The sequence below is a fragment of the Atractosteus spatula genome, chromosome 2, assembly GCF_055471065.1.
Source record: "Atractosteus spatula isolate fAtrSpa1 chromosome 2, fAtrSpa1.hap1, whole genome shotgun sequence".
NCBI classification, from domain to species: domain Eukaryota; kingdom Metazoa; phylum Chordata; class Actinopteri; order Semionotiformes; family Lepisosteidae; genus Atractosteus; species Atractosteus spatula.
The window spans coordinates 17,572,229-17,587,420 of record NC_142707.1 but is presented as its reverse complement, the minus strand read 5'-3'; the positions used below and the strand labels follow the sequence as shown (position 1 = coordinate 17,587,420).

The 15,192-nt window shown below is 34.8% G+C and overlaps 1 protein-coding gene across 1 annotated transcript; it reads right to left on the bottom strand.

The window, feature by feature from the left end:
* Positions 1 to 834: 834 nt before the first annotated feature.
* On the bottom strand, positions 835 to 12,062 carry rsph9 (radial spoke head component 9). The gene is made up of 5 exons (XM_088906125.1): positions 11,702 to 12,062; positions 9,941 to 10,106; positions 9,157 to 9,286; positions 8,114 to 8,260; positions 835 to 1,495 (listed from the first exon to the last, which is right to left on the bottom strand). Exons 1-5 carry the CDS (start codon positions 11,926 to 11,928, stop codon positions 1,335 to 1,337), a joined length of 831 nt encoding a protein of 276 aa, XP_088762251.1. The 5' UTR covers positions 11,929 to 12,062; the 3' UTR covers positions 835 to 1,334.
* Between the last annotated feature and the right edge of the window lie 3,130 nt (positions 12,063 to 15,192).

The window sequence follows — 15,192 nt, the reverse complement described above, 5'->3', positions numbered from 1 at the left end:
TACCTTTGTTTCAATTATTGCACAAATGTTTCTTAATAGAAGCTGGATTGAGAAATTTACATTCAGAAACATAATTTAAATAGAAATAATTTAAACAATATTGTTACACTCTGACAGTATTGTTCAAAATTTTTGTTTTAGCTTAGTATCAACTAATCAACTGATATTTTTGTTTAATATTTTATTCCAATATACAACACTGTATCAAATACATATTAAATGAATCACCTTCATAGTCTTTAACAGGACATTAGATTACATAACATGCATAAGAGGTCATGATATTTATTTATTATTAGAAAACATGTTTATGGCAACTGGTACAAATGACCTCTTATGCATGTTACGTCATTTGCATGTCCCTGTAATGCATTATGCCTGTGATTATAACATCTTGTTAAGGGATTATGAAGCCATTATCCAACAACATTCAAATAAAATGTCACTGCAATTTCTTGTAACATATTTTTAAGAAGTGATCCCTTATACAACTAACTTAAAATTGTAAAGGATTACCTTTAAAAAAGTTACTTTACCCAAAAGCAGTTTATAATAGTCTCAATTCCTTTATGGACACCTGGAGATTCTGCACAGCATTGCAGTTAATGGATGACATTCACCATCAGTATGAAAAAAGGTTCAATTTGAAGCTGAATGATTATGACACTAAGGTGCATTTAAAATTGAAAATGGATAATTCCAGTAATGGATGCAGCAAAATTTCTATTCTGATTGTAGTTTAAGTTTCAAAATAAAACTATTCTGTGATTGTCAACTCCTAACAACTTTAGGATTATGGGAAGGACTAAAAATTAAGGAGAGGCAGAGCTCAGATTTGTTTGGTTGTTAAGTTTATTGATTCAAGATTTAAAGTTCCTAGTAAATCAGTTTCTAAAGGATGGTTAGAGTGTATTTAAATTACTGTAAAAATAACTCCAGTTTTTTATGAAAACAACATTTTTGACTTCTGGACGTGGTTTCCTTCCTGGGCTGGAAGTAGTTCTTTACATTGCCTCTTTAATTCTTTTTTTAGGATTTTGAATTTCTTCAAGTCAGTTCCAGCCTACACATACAGTACATGAAAAGCTCCAGTCATCACATTGGTATTCTAGTATAAAGTCCATTAAACCTGGATCTTGACACATTCTAATTCAGATTGTTTAAACATTCAGAAAACTGATATAGTGTAGGTATAGGATATCAAACCAGAAAACATATTAATAATATCAAAATGTTTATTTAAATAATCAAGTTTCCACATCCAATAGGATAGAAAAAGATAACTGATCTTACACCTAAAACTAAATGTCTTTTGGTTGCAAATTGCTTTTATCCTATAACATGAAAGGTAAGTCCATGTTTTTCAGGCCTGTCCCCATGTAGATGTATCCATGTTGTGGAGTCATTGGAACATGATAAAATGTGAGACCAAGCCAGAGTAAATTCCGCAGGACAACCACACTGTGACCTTTTTCAAACTGCAGGCTCCATGATCCTGAAACCACAATAAAACATTCAATGATTAAAAGATTTTACAAGGGAAAAATATGGTAAATTATTTTTTTTACAAAAAAAAGACTGAAAAAATAAGAGATCACTTTATTGGCCATATACAATTTCTTGCATTGGGAATTCATCTTTTTGCATACCCCAGCTTGCTCTTTGAGACACAGACACACAGACAGGGAGAGAAGCTTGGGGTCAGAGCACAGGGTCAGCCATTGTACAGGGCACCTGGAGCAGTTGGGGTTAAGGGTTTGAAGCGGCAACCTTCCAGCCACAGGCACAGGTCCTTAGCCACAGAGCCACTGCTCATAGATAAAGTGTAATAAATTGAAATGTAATAAACAGTTCTAAGAAACAATAACTGAGCTGTGAAAGACATGGAAGAGTCCCTGTGCGCAGGATCTGCATGAAAATGTTCGCATCCAACATCATGCAAATAAGGAATCATTTCCATAGGAAGTTAAGGTTCCATTTTACTTAACGTTGGCATATTATAAAATTTAGTCTACAATAAGGAAAAAGTTAAAACCATATCTATACATTCCCACCAGTACAACAGATACACAGCATGTGCGCTGTAGAATTCTTTAAATAAGAATTCTAGCAGAATTGAACACATGTAGAAGATAAAGCAGATACAAACTATTTGAAAGCATTAGAGATGGTTCCCAGGGTACCCAATGAGAGGCAGTTCATGATAATGTATGCTCATTCAAAGCTTCCTTCATTACTGTTCTTTGGCAGTACTACTAAGGGGAGTCTATTGCACAATTCCAGAAGTGGAGTCCCACAAGATTTGGTGAGCAATTACTCTTCCTTATCTCTAAAGAATAAGGACCGGGGGACCATTAGAGAGAATATCCGATACTCCAAGAGGTTCAGGCAAGGGCAGAAAAGGTCCAAGTAGGTAAACGAAATTGTAAACATGCCGTGAGTAATACAAAATCATAAAACTGCCACAGAAGGTTTACATTATGTAATCCAGAGAAAAAAATTATTCACAGCCATAACAGAAGTTCTATTCAGAAGTGATGAAACTACACAATACTATTGTTATACCAATCTAGAATGCAGACAAAATTCTAGGAGAGACTGAGGGCACACACTTTCTAATAAAAGATAGTTGGCATTTTGTAGAATGTTAAAGTATATTTGACCCTTGATATTATTTTAAATTGAAATAATGATTATATAATGCAGATCAAACTCAAAGCTTGCCAATAGACAATTGGGCACTGAGTGTTAAAATTAATAGAATTATCACTACAACATTATTAAATTATCAAACTATGTTAAGGAATTGGGAATGCTGGGATCTTTCAAAATTAAGCTTGATGTCGAAATCTCTTTTCTTAATGAAAAATTAAAAACAACTTCAAGCGTTTATGGACTTGAATATGCAGCCAAGCCAAAACAGCCAGAGCAAAAGTACATCTAAAAATGGAGGAGGAGAATGCAAGCAGTCTTTGAAAAGCTCTTCTATACAGAGATATTCTCAGTTTTAAATCCTCTAATCTAACAATCTTTCACATTCTTCATTTATCCACTTCATGGAGAAGCATAGGAGAATAAATAAAATAGAAATGTATATATACATAGATATATTAAAATACAGGTTGTTTATAATACTCATGTGCTGCTTTTTTAAGACATATTATCTGCTAAATGATATCCTTCAAAGTATTCTAAGCAGATACACACACTTTTTTTTAAAGGGGCAAAGTCAAATATTTATGAAGTATGCACCAATACAGAGTTTTTTATCCATCTATTTTCTAACTGCTTCTTCCAATTCAGGGCAGCGGGGGAGCTAGAGACTATGCTGGGAAGCAAAGGTCGCAAGACACTGTGGAGAGGCCACCAGTCCATTGTAAGGCAGACAGACACAGACACCAGAACCAATTTTCCCAGGAGTCATTTAACCTACAAGTACATGGGAGGAAACCAGAGCACCTGGAGAAAACTCACACCAACACAGGGAGAACACATAAAATGTACTCAAATTACACCCCCGGTCCAGAATCGAAGATTTTTGAAGATCTGAATAAACTTTAAAATTGTCTGAAATTAAATTGTCTAAATTTCCACAAGCCATTAAGGCATCAATATGGAATAGTGGTTAGGTCTCTGGTCCCTTAACTACTGTAGATGCCCGTAGCTTCACCTCTCAAATCAGATACTGCTGTTGTACCCTTGAACAAGATACTATTGCAATCTGAGTGAGCTCAATACCCAGCTGTATAAATAGGTGCAAATGCACAACACTTTGGATAGAAGTGTCAAGCTGAATTTTACCCTAATAGTTATTCATCAGAATGCCAAGTAGTGCACTAAAGGGAAAACATTCCTAGAGTTCTATAGAGGGCATGGACAAATAAAACAAACATTTTGGACTAGTTACCTAATTTTAGAATGAATTTAGGATCTGAAAAATCAAACTTTGTAAGTCAGAATATTGCATTTGTTTAGTCTGCATTCACAGGAAAATAGGTCATGTTGAACATTATAGTGTTATGAACAAATCAACGTGCAGTCCTCTTACATGACATCTGCAAAGCTTGTTTTTTGGATAGCTTGAATATTATAGACAGAAAATTTAAACTTCCTAGCCAGTAGGCATGTTGCATGTTACAGAATCTGCTATATGTACATTTTGTAGTTAAGGTGGGTACAGTTTTATATTCTGTAATTTTGTGTCTGGACACAAGTCCATGCTGGAAGGCAAAACTGCAAACAGCATCAATGGTATGTGAGGTGTCTAATAAGAGATCCAACAGCTGTGAACTCAGGTCATTCTTATCTGATAATCATATTTTATTTTTGATACTTTTCTCTCCATGGTACATAGTCTGTTTAACCTCAGCAACATTCAACATCTTAAGATCCATTGTTATGCTTGATACATTTCAATGCCAGTAATGAAACCTCTTCAATATGAACCTAAAATGCTAAAGTTCATAATATTATGTCTTACTATTTTCAAAAGTATTTTTGGTGTTCACATCCACTAATTTGTGCTTCAGAGGCCCAAATAAGTGTCAATCAATCAATCATTCATTCCTATACATAACTTTTACAATGCACAAAGAATACATTATCTTTCACATGTATACATTCCTGTGCCAAATCAAAGGAGAAATGTAAAGAATATGTAGAAAATGTCTAAATATACATAAGTACTGTATGTGGTCTTGTGGTCTACTAATACTGACTATTTTTGTTGGCTTTCATAGCCTTCAAAAACATAGTTACCAAAAAATTACCACTATGAGCATTAGAAGGAATTCAAGTTTGTATAGGAATTATACAGCCAAAAGTAGAATGTAGGCTAATTAAAAGCAAGCAATAAGCAATTATTAACTCAATTCAAAGTTTGATACATGACTACCACTCTAGTTAGACTACCTAATGAGTTAATTGAGCCCATTTATTTTTCCTTACAGGAGAAACCTGGCCAGAAAATCTGCTTTTTAATGAAATTTCACTGGTGGCAGTTTTAATGTGCCACAGGTGTCTAGCAGCTGCTACAAAAATGAAAGAAAAGTCTACAGACATCCCCAACCAGTTCACAAAAATAAATGATTTGCTTGCAGCTGAATGGTTTCAGAAAACAAAAGCTAAAAAGTGTACTAAATAACAAATGTAACTCAACCTTTTAAAGCTAAAGATAAGTACTGTATAAGAATTTAAATGTATTTAAAAACATTTTTAACAAAAATCACCATTGGTGTTAATGAGCAGAACCTTATCAATATTCCTTATCTAATTTCTATATTGTATATGACAGAAAATATTATTTCTGTAAGGTCAAAATTGGCTTTTCATTCATTTGTTAGGGGTAATTTAAGAACCTAATAAATATTTGTTTACAAATTATATTTAGTGCCAGTAAAAGAAAGTCCTGTCATTATGCCTATGATAAAAATGCTAAAATGTAATTGAAGCTCCATAAAAACATGGCAAAATGTACACAAACAGTGTTTTATTACAGCTCTTTATGAGCCCATAAATCTTTTGAAATTGCTTTGAAGCCATGCCCTGGTCTGCTTCTTGTCATTAAATTTAACCAAACACCTTATATGCCAGCATACAAGATATGACTGTTTTTCACCATAGAACTTGCTCATATTGGAAGTGACCTTCCACATTTAAAAGTATTTTTGTACATCTGAGCTAATTTAGTTCAGGTGGGTAGTTGCGTCATCATGTGTAGGCTGTAAAGGAACAAGTAATAGGTTTATTCAATGCTGAAAAGAGAAGAAAACACCCCATTTTGGCTGTGGAGCCTTCTTCGGGTGTCATTCCATTCAGCATGGGATAAACCTATTACTTTAGTTAATTTAAGTTCAACATAAAGGAGGAATACTTAAACCTATTTTAGTTTTTGATTTCTCTTTTTAGTTTTAATTGACATTTAACTTATTTCTCCTATAACAGTGTTCAGTTTGAGCAATTAGACAACATTGAAAAGGGGAAAAGAAAATTTTTGAAAGTACTGTAGTTATAATCCTAATCAAAATACTCTGTAAGGAATGTGTAAACATGGTATTCCAGAATACTCAGAATGCACAAACCTTGCTTGAGCTTCCCATTTGTTTTTAAAATTTTAAACACCATGACTTTTGAATATCTGAAGCACTCCGGAGCATCTTTATTTTTTAATTCTTCTGAATGGGTCAGTTTGGCATAGACATGACAGTGTGTTTATACAGTATGTTAAGATGAACATAGGTTTTCCAAGTTGATATTCTTTTCATTGTTGATTTTTTTCTGTTGCAAAACCAACTTTATATATACACTGTACATAAGGAAGATAAGTCAAAGCATCAATAAAAGCTGCTAGTTATTAGACACAGACTTGAAATCAAAAGAGCGGTGGAAACAGGCTTTTCCTTATAGGGCAGATGCATGTAGCCATCCATATAAAACTTTACAATTGGTGTGTGGGAAAGAATTACTGAACATTACTACTAAAGTGCGGTAAAAGGTAAGGGGTCCAAAATATGACTGTGTAACTTGGACGAAGATCTTGAACTAGGATCAGAAGATCAGAGAAGGACCTTCTTTCACCCATCAGATGTAAAATCAAAATATTAAAAATATATTTTCTTTTCCTTTTTTCCTAGGTCTTTTGTTTTTTTTTATTTTATGAATTTTTATTTTTATGAATTTTCTTTTTTGTGTATTAATCGATGCAAGAAAATCAATAAAAAATGTAAAGAACATCTTTAAACTAAAATATACATAACTTTTATTTAAGGGTACCCCGATTGATACACTTGGTTTAAGTCTCGTATACAACCACATATACTCACCACATATACTGATCACACATGCCTAATGGATTTAATCAAATCATTTAAGAAAATGTATTAAACAAAATCACAAGATATGTTAGCAAAATACAGATAAAAATGCATTATAAACCCGTACAAATTCATGATGTATGAACTTAATCATACTTAATAAACTATGTACTGTATAATATACATAGTGCAGCCTGTGTGGCTGCTGCTAGCTGGCAAAGGTTGTCTGGTTGCAGTTGTCTAATCTAGCAATGACAAGATCTCAGCCATGTTTTCTTTAAGTTATGCCATTGTGATTTTAGCACCATCCTGCTGGAATATCAACACCAGACTGATTTGCAAGAATAGCCAAAACATTGTTTCAAGAGCTTCACCAATGATTTGCCTAGTATTAAGGTTCTACGTCTAAGTCTTAAGTCTACATCGAAAGGGTTCTTCTATTAAAACATAGATCTTCTTTATCTTTTTTAAATATAGAATCAACAGTTATTTTTTATGACCACCAGATTTACAATCTCCAATTATGAATCTCACGTCTGGGCTCAGGGCTGTGAATCTTGAGACCACACACAAGGGAGAATTAGGAAATGTAGACAGACCCCTCCGACCCACCTACTTTTACACCATTTATCTTTTAACATGTCACAAAACAACAAAGCCTAATACCACAGGTTCAGTGCTGACTGGAGGAGATTTGCAATCGACAGTATCACAAAACGTCTTTATACATCACAGTGTCAACCTCAATCACGCATGTTACAATATGTTGAAATGAATATGAATTATGACCCATTTCACTGAGAACCACTTTATTATACTGTATACTGTTACTGTAACAGTAACTGGATTATTTTTTGTTCTAGAGTGAATTTTGTCTTCAATTACTGCCAGGAGAGCTGTCATTTTTGTTTGGTAATAGACATTTAAAACATGGTTTCTGACTCACTGTAATTCCAAAATGTGACAATATATATTTTTAATCAGTAACTTCTCAATAAAATATTCTCTTATGTGCAATACATTATTAAATCAGCACACTGAGGTTCAAAAACGTTTAGAATTGTACAAGTTCATATTACTGGACGTAAACAAATTCAAGGCAAACAATCACAGACAGCTGAGCCTTGTCTGTTAAAATTATCACCAAATCTTTAAAGTAATACCATTCCATTGCATACATATATTTGTATTAAGAATACATGCTTCTAATAACTAAGCTATTTAATTAGCAGTTTAATTAATACAAACTAATGGGCACTCTAAATGACCAAAATACCAGGGCACTACCTGTTATCTCTTACCTTTTGGTATATCTTCTTCAATTGAATCCAGAAAATCAATTGATGGGTCTAGATCAGCTTTCTCCAGAAGAGACTTCTTCTTAAGGTTGACCGGTTCAGAAAAGTGAAAATAGTTGCTTATCTTTCCAGCTTCTGTTACAGACAGCCCTGAAGGAAAATAACTGTTTTGTTTACTATTCTTTAATCACTGATCCAATTTTACTGACCATTCTTTTTTTCCCCCATCACTAAAATAAAATTGAATGTGAAGCAAACACACAGACAGAGAAGAAAAACCTGACAAATTTTCATCTGGCCACCCCAATATATATATATAGATAAATAGTTTAGGAAATCAAAAACACAATTACATATACAGTAATACATCTCTGGAAAATCTTTTGCTGTTACACTGAGAGGTTCATCAACCTCTTCTGATTCTATTTCATTGGAATACTGACATATAATTTGAATATAAAAATAATACAAGAATTGTACATTTATTGCTGTATAAGATGAAGTATACAAAAAACAGGTGACACTTCAAAGTTTTATAAAGTTTCTGCTTTTAGCTGGGGACCCATTTCAAAGATCAGTATCAAAGGGAATAAGGAGGAATTAAATATAAATGTCTATATCTACAAGATCCATTACCAAATTAAATAAGAGAATGCACTACTAAAGTACAGTGATCCCAAATATCTACACTGGATCCATAATAAGTCATTGATTTACCCTTTTCTCAAAAGTAAATGCATAACTTTATAAATGCTATATATATATTTTTCAATGGTAACATAACATTATTATAACTAGTTCTCTTAAATTTGTAAAAACTGTTAACAGTAAGATTTGAATAGATTTCAACAATATGATAAGCTATTTTAAGGAATAGTGACTGTGAGTTTTTAAAAAAGCTCCTTTCAGAAATGCGTTCATCGGCAGTGAACCACAAATATAGTCAGATGTTGAAACTTGTGTTGGCTAAACCTTATTTGTTTTACATTACTAATGGTTTTATGATTGTGTACTTTTAGATAAGGATGCAATATATCTCAAAGTACCTTCAAAACTCCTGTTGCTTGTGACATGGCCATGTGGAGTCTTGATAAATGCTCCCCTTGGTACTACTGACACTTCCTTATCTATGATGTATATTGTGGCTGCAAGCCGCTTTTCCTCTTTGACTTTTACCTGCAATAAAACATTAGGCCAAAAAAAGTATATGTTTTTTTTATTACAGTAGTTTACTAGGTGTGATTAAGTAACTCCAAGAAAATGATCATTATTATCCTGTCCTGTTATTAATCAATAAAACAAATATGTCATTTGAGAGATGCGTAAAAACCCCATAATTCAGGAAACAAAGACCATTTTGGCTTTTTTTACATAATACCATCAACAATATATTTTTTTAAATAAAGCCTTATGAAATCAGTGGCAAACTTATTTCTCCAAATGCTCTGTAACAGATGTACTCAGGGTATGCCCAACCTTGTCAACCTTTACCAATATTTTTGTTTGTCGTTGTTTGGTTTTTGTATATTATTTTCCAAACAAACAGAGTTTATGATATTTATTAAATGCATCAAATAAGTGAACAGCATTTCTGGGAAATACAGTCACCAAGAAAGGGTAAGTACTGTATGAATGCATGATTGTTTTTTTCTCCACATTTTTTTAATATGGAATTGTACAACATATCAATTCAGTTATCTGGATTGCAGTAGTTACAGTACACTATTTAGAAAATGATCCACAACAAGGAGATCTCATAGTGGAAGAGTAATGTGTGCTTCATAATATCTGAGTAGCTCCAATCTAGCTTGTTTTTTTTTTTTTACTCACTGTAATTTCCTCTTCCACAGCCTCATCTCCTTCCCCCAGCTTCTTTGTCTCAATGTGCTCATACTCATAGGAAGGGTCTCCCATAAATCGGCCCTTCACGACAGATATCTCTGTAATCATTGTGTCAGTGGCGGGAGGGAGCAGGTGCCAGTCCATGCAATTCAAACTGCCAGGTGAAATTGTTATTATGTAGATGTATGCAGTACAGACATGTATTTTGCAAGTGCAAGAGCTCTTTCCTCAGTCTATTAAACTGCCCTCTATCCTGGAACTAATAGGCAATCACTTCCCTGAGTGTACTGTACAATCTGTGCTCTTCATTGACAAAAAACAACCCCAATATAACTATCATCCCTTTAACATTTATTCACAGCCAAAGGCATGAACCTTATATATATTAGACAACACAGATTCTGCTGCCAACAGCACCCGCCACACTTAACAATGTTCTCAAAAGTACACAATAATTCCTAATGAATTTACAGTGTTTAAATATTCATTCATTCATATCACTGATACCACTATTATTTACACTGTTAAATTGTTACTGTTAAATATCACTGATTATTTACACTTATCAATCATTAATACACTCATCCAATTTACACTGTTTTCAAACAGATACTTATAATCACCCAATTCAGTTTGGAAAAACAGTTTAGCTAAAGTTAAGATTAAATCCACTGCATGTCCAAAAGCCCTGTAATATTCTAAATTATTTGTTTATAATTCTAATTGCATCCACCCCTCATTCTGGTTATTATTGTAAACATCTAGATTCTTCATTTTATTTAACAGCTCAATACAGATTAGGATTCAGTTTTTCCATCTTGTGTTTCTGTCCAGCTGAAGATTAGTATCCAGTTTATTACAAAACTATTCCAGATGTTTAAAAAGTTTATTTCAAACTAGCAAGGATGAGATTTGGTTTATATGTGCCGTCCTTCATCAAGTCACCTTCCTATATCAGCTATTAAGATAAACAAGCATGAAGATAAACAGCAAATATTCAAAATATATAAGCTTTTTAAAAAGTCTTTTAGGAAGTTTTACACACTTTTATTTATATGTAGATCAGATAGTTTGTTGATGCGCTACATAAATACTGTATAGACTGCACAACAGCATGGAGCTTAGCACTGCTGCTTCAAAATTTATGGATCTTTCTGTTCCAGCTTGTGATTCCCGTCTGTATGACGTTTGCATGGTCTCTCCGTAATGGCTTTTCACTGGGTGCTCAGGTTTTCTCCCACCTCCCATTAACGTACTGTATTTAAGGTTTGTCTGGCTATTTTAAATTGTCTCTGTCTTGGCGGGGGAGTGGGAGAGCAAGGGGGCTTCGTGGTTATGGGAACGCAGAGACATAGAAGTAGATGCGCATGATCGCTTCTTATTTTGATATTTCAGTTTCTGGTGTTCGTTATAATAAATAAATATCACTACTATTTGTGCAAATCTATTTTGTATGAGCGACGGCGGTCTGGAAGACGGGATATTAACTGCGTATTTTCCAAAATTTTTTTTGCTTTAGTCTGATTTACGTTCTTGCAAGACCTTCCTAGAACATTAACCCTGCACCAAAATGACATATACTGAAATGAAATATTCACTGTGTGTATTTGAAATTCTTAAATCTCCCTAAAGTGCAAACACATCAACTTGCACACAAAAGCAGAGTAGAGAGTATCCATGTGTTAACATATCTGCAAATTTAGGTACAATGTTTTTCGTACTTTAAATTACATGGTTGCAAGAGCTTACCTGTACAACGTCTTCTTTCCCCGCATTCTGTCTTGTGTAACTCCTTGAGCTATAAAATAATCATTTTTAATCCCCAGTATTTTGCCCCAGAACAGAACACGTTCAAATCTATAGTTTCCTTTCAATATTACCAAAGACGTCTGCAAAGCTGCCTTCTGCTCAATACTCAGTACTAAGCCGCTGCCAGACACGAGGTCTAGAGAGTAATATAAAGTATTAGAATCCATACTATCTTTAATAAACGAAACAAAATATACAAAGAATGTGTAAGATATATTTTGTTACTTCAGTTAACGTATAGGAAACGTAACAGCTACAGTGCTTTTAAATTCAGCCTTAACCGGAGACGGTTGTCAAGGTAAACAAACTGAAAACCCGTTTCCATAGTGATGTCGTCAAACTGAACATTGACGCATGTGCAATTTTTTTTTGCTGCTGTTGTAGTTCACTACAAATTTATTGCTTTTGAGGTATATAGGGTATATTTTGAGGTATTGTTATATATTTTAAGTATCAGTGTTGTTGTTGAACAAAATTCAATAAAAACACAGTAATAAAATGACTAGAATACATCATTACAAATTGATAGAGTTATTCAGGCTTTAAAGCAATATAGTAGTGGGCACGTTATTATATTGAAATACAGTGCCTTGATTGTATCTGCATAGTTCTAAGTGTAACTGGAATTACATCTTTACACATCTTTTAAAAAAATCTTATGACAATCTTTATGAAAGTGGAATTACTACTTTTTATTTCTCTTCATTTCTCTTTGTGTTCCTTCTCCGGCCTCCATACCCCTGCTAAAATGAAAAAGATTATACCAATGGCTCTAATGACTTCCTAACTTATTCTGAATATACAGTGGTGTGAAAAAGTGTTTGCCCCCTTCCTGATTTCTTTTTTTTTTGCATGTTTGTCACACTGAAATGTTTCAGATCATCAAACAAATTGAGATATTAGACAAAGATAACACAAGTGAACACAAAATGCAGTTTTTAAATGAAGGTTTTTATTATTAAGGGAAAAAAAAATCCAAACCTACATGGCCCTGTGTGAAAAAGTGATTGCCCCCTAAACCTAATAACTGGTTGGGCCACCCTTAGCAGCAACAACTGCAATCAAGCGTTTGCGATAACTGGCAATGAGTCTTTTACAGCGCTGCGGAGGAATTTTGGCCCACTCATCTTTGCAGAATTGTTGTAATTCAGCCACATTGGAGGGTTTTCGAGCCTCAACCGCTTTTTTAAGGTCATGCCACAACATCTCAAATCAGATTCAGGTCAGGACTTTGACTAGGCCACTCCAAAGTCTTCATTTTGTTTTTCTTAAGCCATTCAGAGGTGGACTTGCTGGTGTGTTTTGGATCATTGTCCTGCTGCAGAATCCAAGCGCGCTTCAGCTTGAGGTCACGAACAGATGGCCGGACATTCTCCTTCAGGATTTTTTGGTAGACAGCAGAATTCATGATTCCATTTACCACAGCAAGTCTTCCAGGTCCTGAAGCAGCAAAACAGCCCCAGACCATCACACTACCACCACCATATTTTACTGTTGGTATGATGTTCCTTTTCTGAAATGCTGTGTTACTTTTACGCCAGATGTAATGGGACACACACCTTCCAAAAAGTTCAACTTTTGTCTCGTCAATCCACAGAGTATTTTCCCAAAAGTCTTGGGGATCATCAAAATGTTTTCTGGCAAAACTGAGACGAGCCTTTATGTTCTTTTTGCTCAGCAGTGGTTTTTCTCTTGGAACTCTGCCACGCAGGCCATTTTTGCCCAGTCTCTTTCTTATGGTGGAGTCATGTACACTGACCTTAACTGAGGCAAGTGAAGCCTGCAGTTCTTTGAATGTTGTAGTGGGGTTTTTTGTGACCTCTTGGATGAGTCGTCGCTGCGCTCTTGGGGTAATTTTGGTCGGCCGGCCACTCCTGGGAAGGTTCACCACTGTTCCATGTTTTCGCCATTTGTGGATAATGGCTCTCGCTGTGGTTCGCTGGAGTCCCAAAGCTTTAGAAATGGCTTTATAACCTTTTCCAGACTGATAAATCTCAATTACTCTGTTTCTCATTTGTTCCTGAATTTCTTTGGATCGCAGCATGATGTCTAGCTTTTGAGGATCTTTTGGTCTACTTCACTTTGTCAGGCAGGTCCTATTTAAGTGATTTCTTGATTGAGAACAGGTGTGGCAGTAATCAGGCCTGGGTGTGGCTAGAGAAATTGAACTCAGCTTTCCAAAGATGTGATAAACCACAGTTGATTTATGTTTTAACAGGGGGGGGCAATCACTTTTTCACACAGGGCCATGTAGGTTTGGATTTTTTTTTCCCTTAATAATAAAAACCTTCATTTAAAAACTGCATTTTGTGTTTACTTGTGTTATCTTTGTCTAATATTTCAATTTGTTTGATGATCTGAAACATTTCAGTGTGACAAACATGCAAAAAAATAAGAAATCAGGAAGGGGGCAAACACTTTTTCACACCACTGTATTTCACTAGACTGTAGCATTACAGTACATCAGTTCTGTTGTTTTACCTAGATGTTACAAAATGATTCAACAAGAACATTTCCTTTGCAGTTGCTTTTTTATAGGAAAAAAAAACAGATATATATTTAATCTATCATTTGAATGCATACAATGTAAAAAAGCTCAGCAAATTCAAAGAGGAAACTTTACAACTGAGGACTCCTGAAGTGCAGAAGGTAATTGACAGCCAGTGATTTCCATGCATTAATACCAGGATTTGACCTTGCACTATTCTAGTGATGAGTCTAGAGACCTAAGTAGTATTTCATGCTGATCAAAATATGTGCTTGGGGATTTTCTAGATCATGTGGTCAAAAACATCTTAGAACCAGGAAGTGTCTGAATACAGGACTTAAACTGTCTTCTAGGCCTGTGCCTTTACTGGTCTCTTTGGGACACCTGGCAGTTTTTTATCCTGAGGTGCACCTATTATACCTTATATTCTCAAGAATATATTGTACCTTATACCTTTTAAGGGGTTCTTATGTATAGATATGGAGGGGAGTACCATTGAGGGGGGTGGGTGAGAAGGGTTTTTATTTATGTGCTGTATATTGTGTCCTGGAAAAATAAAAATTGATACTCAAAAAGCTGTTTGTACCTCTTTTTATTTCTCTCTCTCTGTGGACAACAGGTGCTCTCAAATTAAATTCAGCTTCAGCTTATTCTAATTCCTTTTATTTCTTGAAGGTATTGTAACGCAACAGGGGTTCAGGTGGGCACCCTTGCCTTCTGCCTATACAGGTCGGCCCCGCACTGTGGGGGACGCGAACACAGGCCTCCGGCGTCACCCAACAGGGACCCAGCTTGTTGAGCTAAAGAGAGATCTCTCCACAGCCCAGTGGCTGTAGTCCTGCTATTACAGGAAAGGGCAGTGACGTCACCGCTCTGGTAAGCCGGCTCTTACACACCACTGACGGCCGTACGCGTTACAGTATACTGTCTTCACTTCTTGAAT

What these genes read in the sequence shown, in the direction of transcription:
- rsph9 (XM_088906125.1), bottom strand. Translation starts at nt 11,928, where the DNA reads ATGGATTCTAATACTTTATATTACTCTCTAGACCTCGTGTCTGGCAGC. An exon ending in GGAAAGAAGACGTTGTACAG is followed by an intron (nt 10,107 to 11,701) that starts GTAAGCTCTTGC and finishes TTCACCTGGCAG; the next exon opens with TTTGAATTGCATGGACTGGC. An exon ending in CTGTGGAAGAGGAAATTACA is followed by an intron (nt 9,287 to 9,940) that starts GTGAGTAAAAAA and finishes GTTTTATTGCAG; the next exon opens with GTAAAAGTCAAAGAGGAAAA.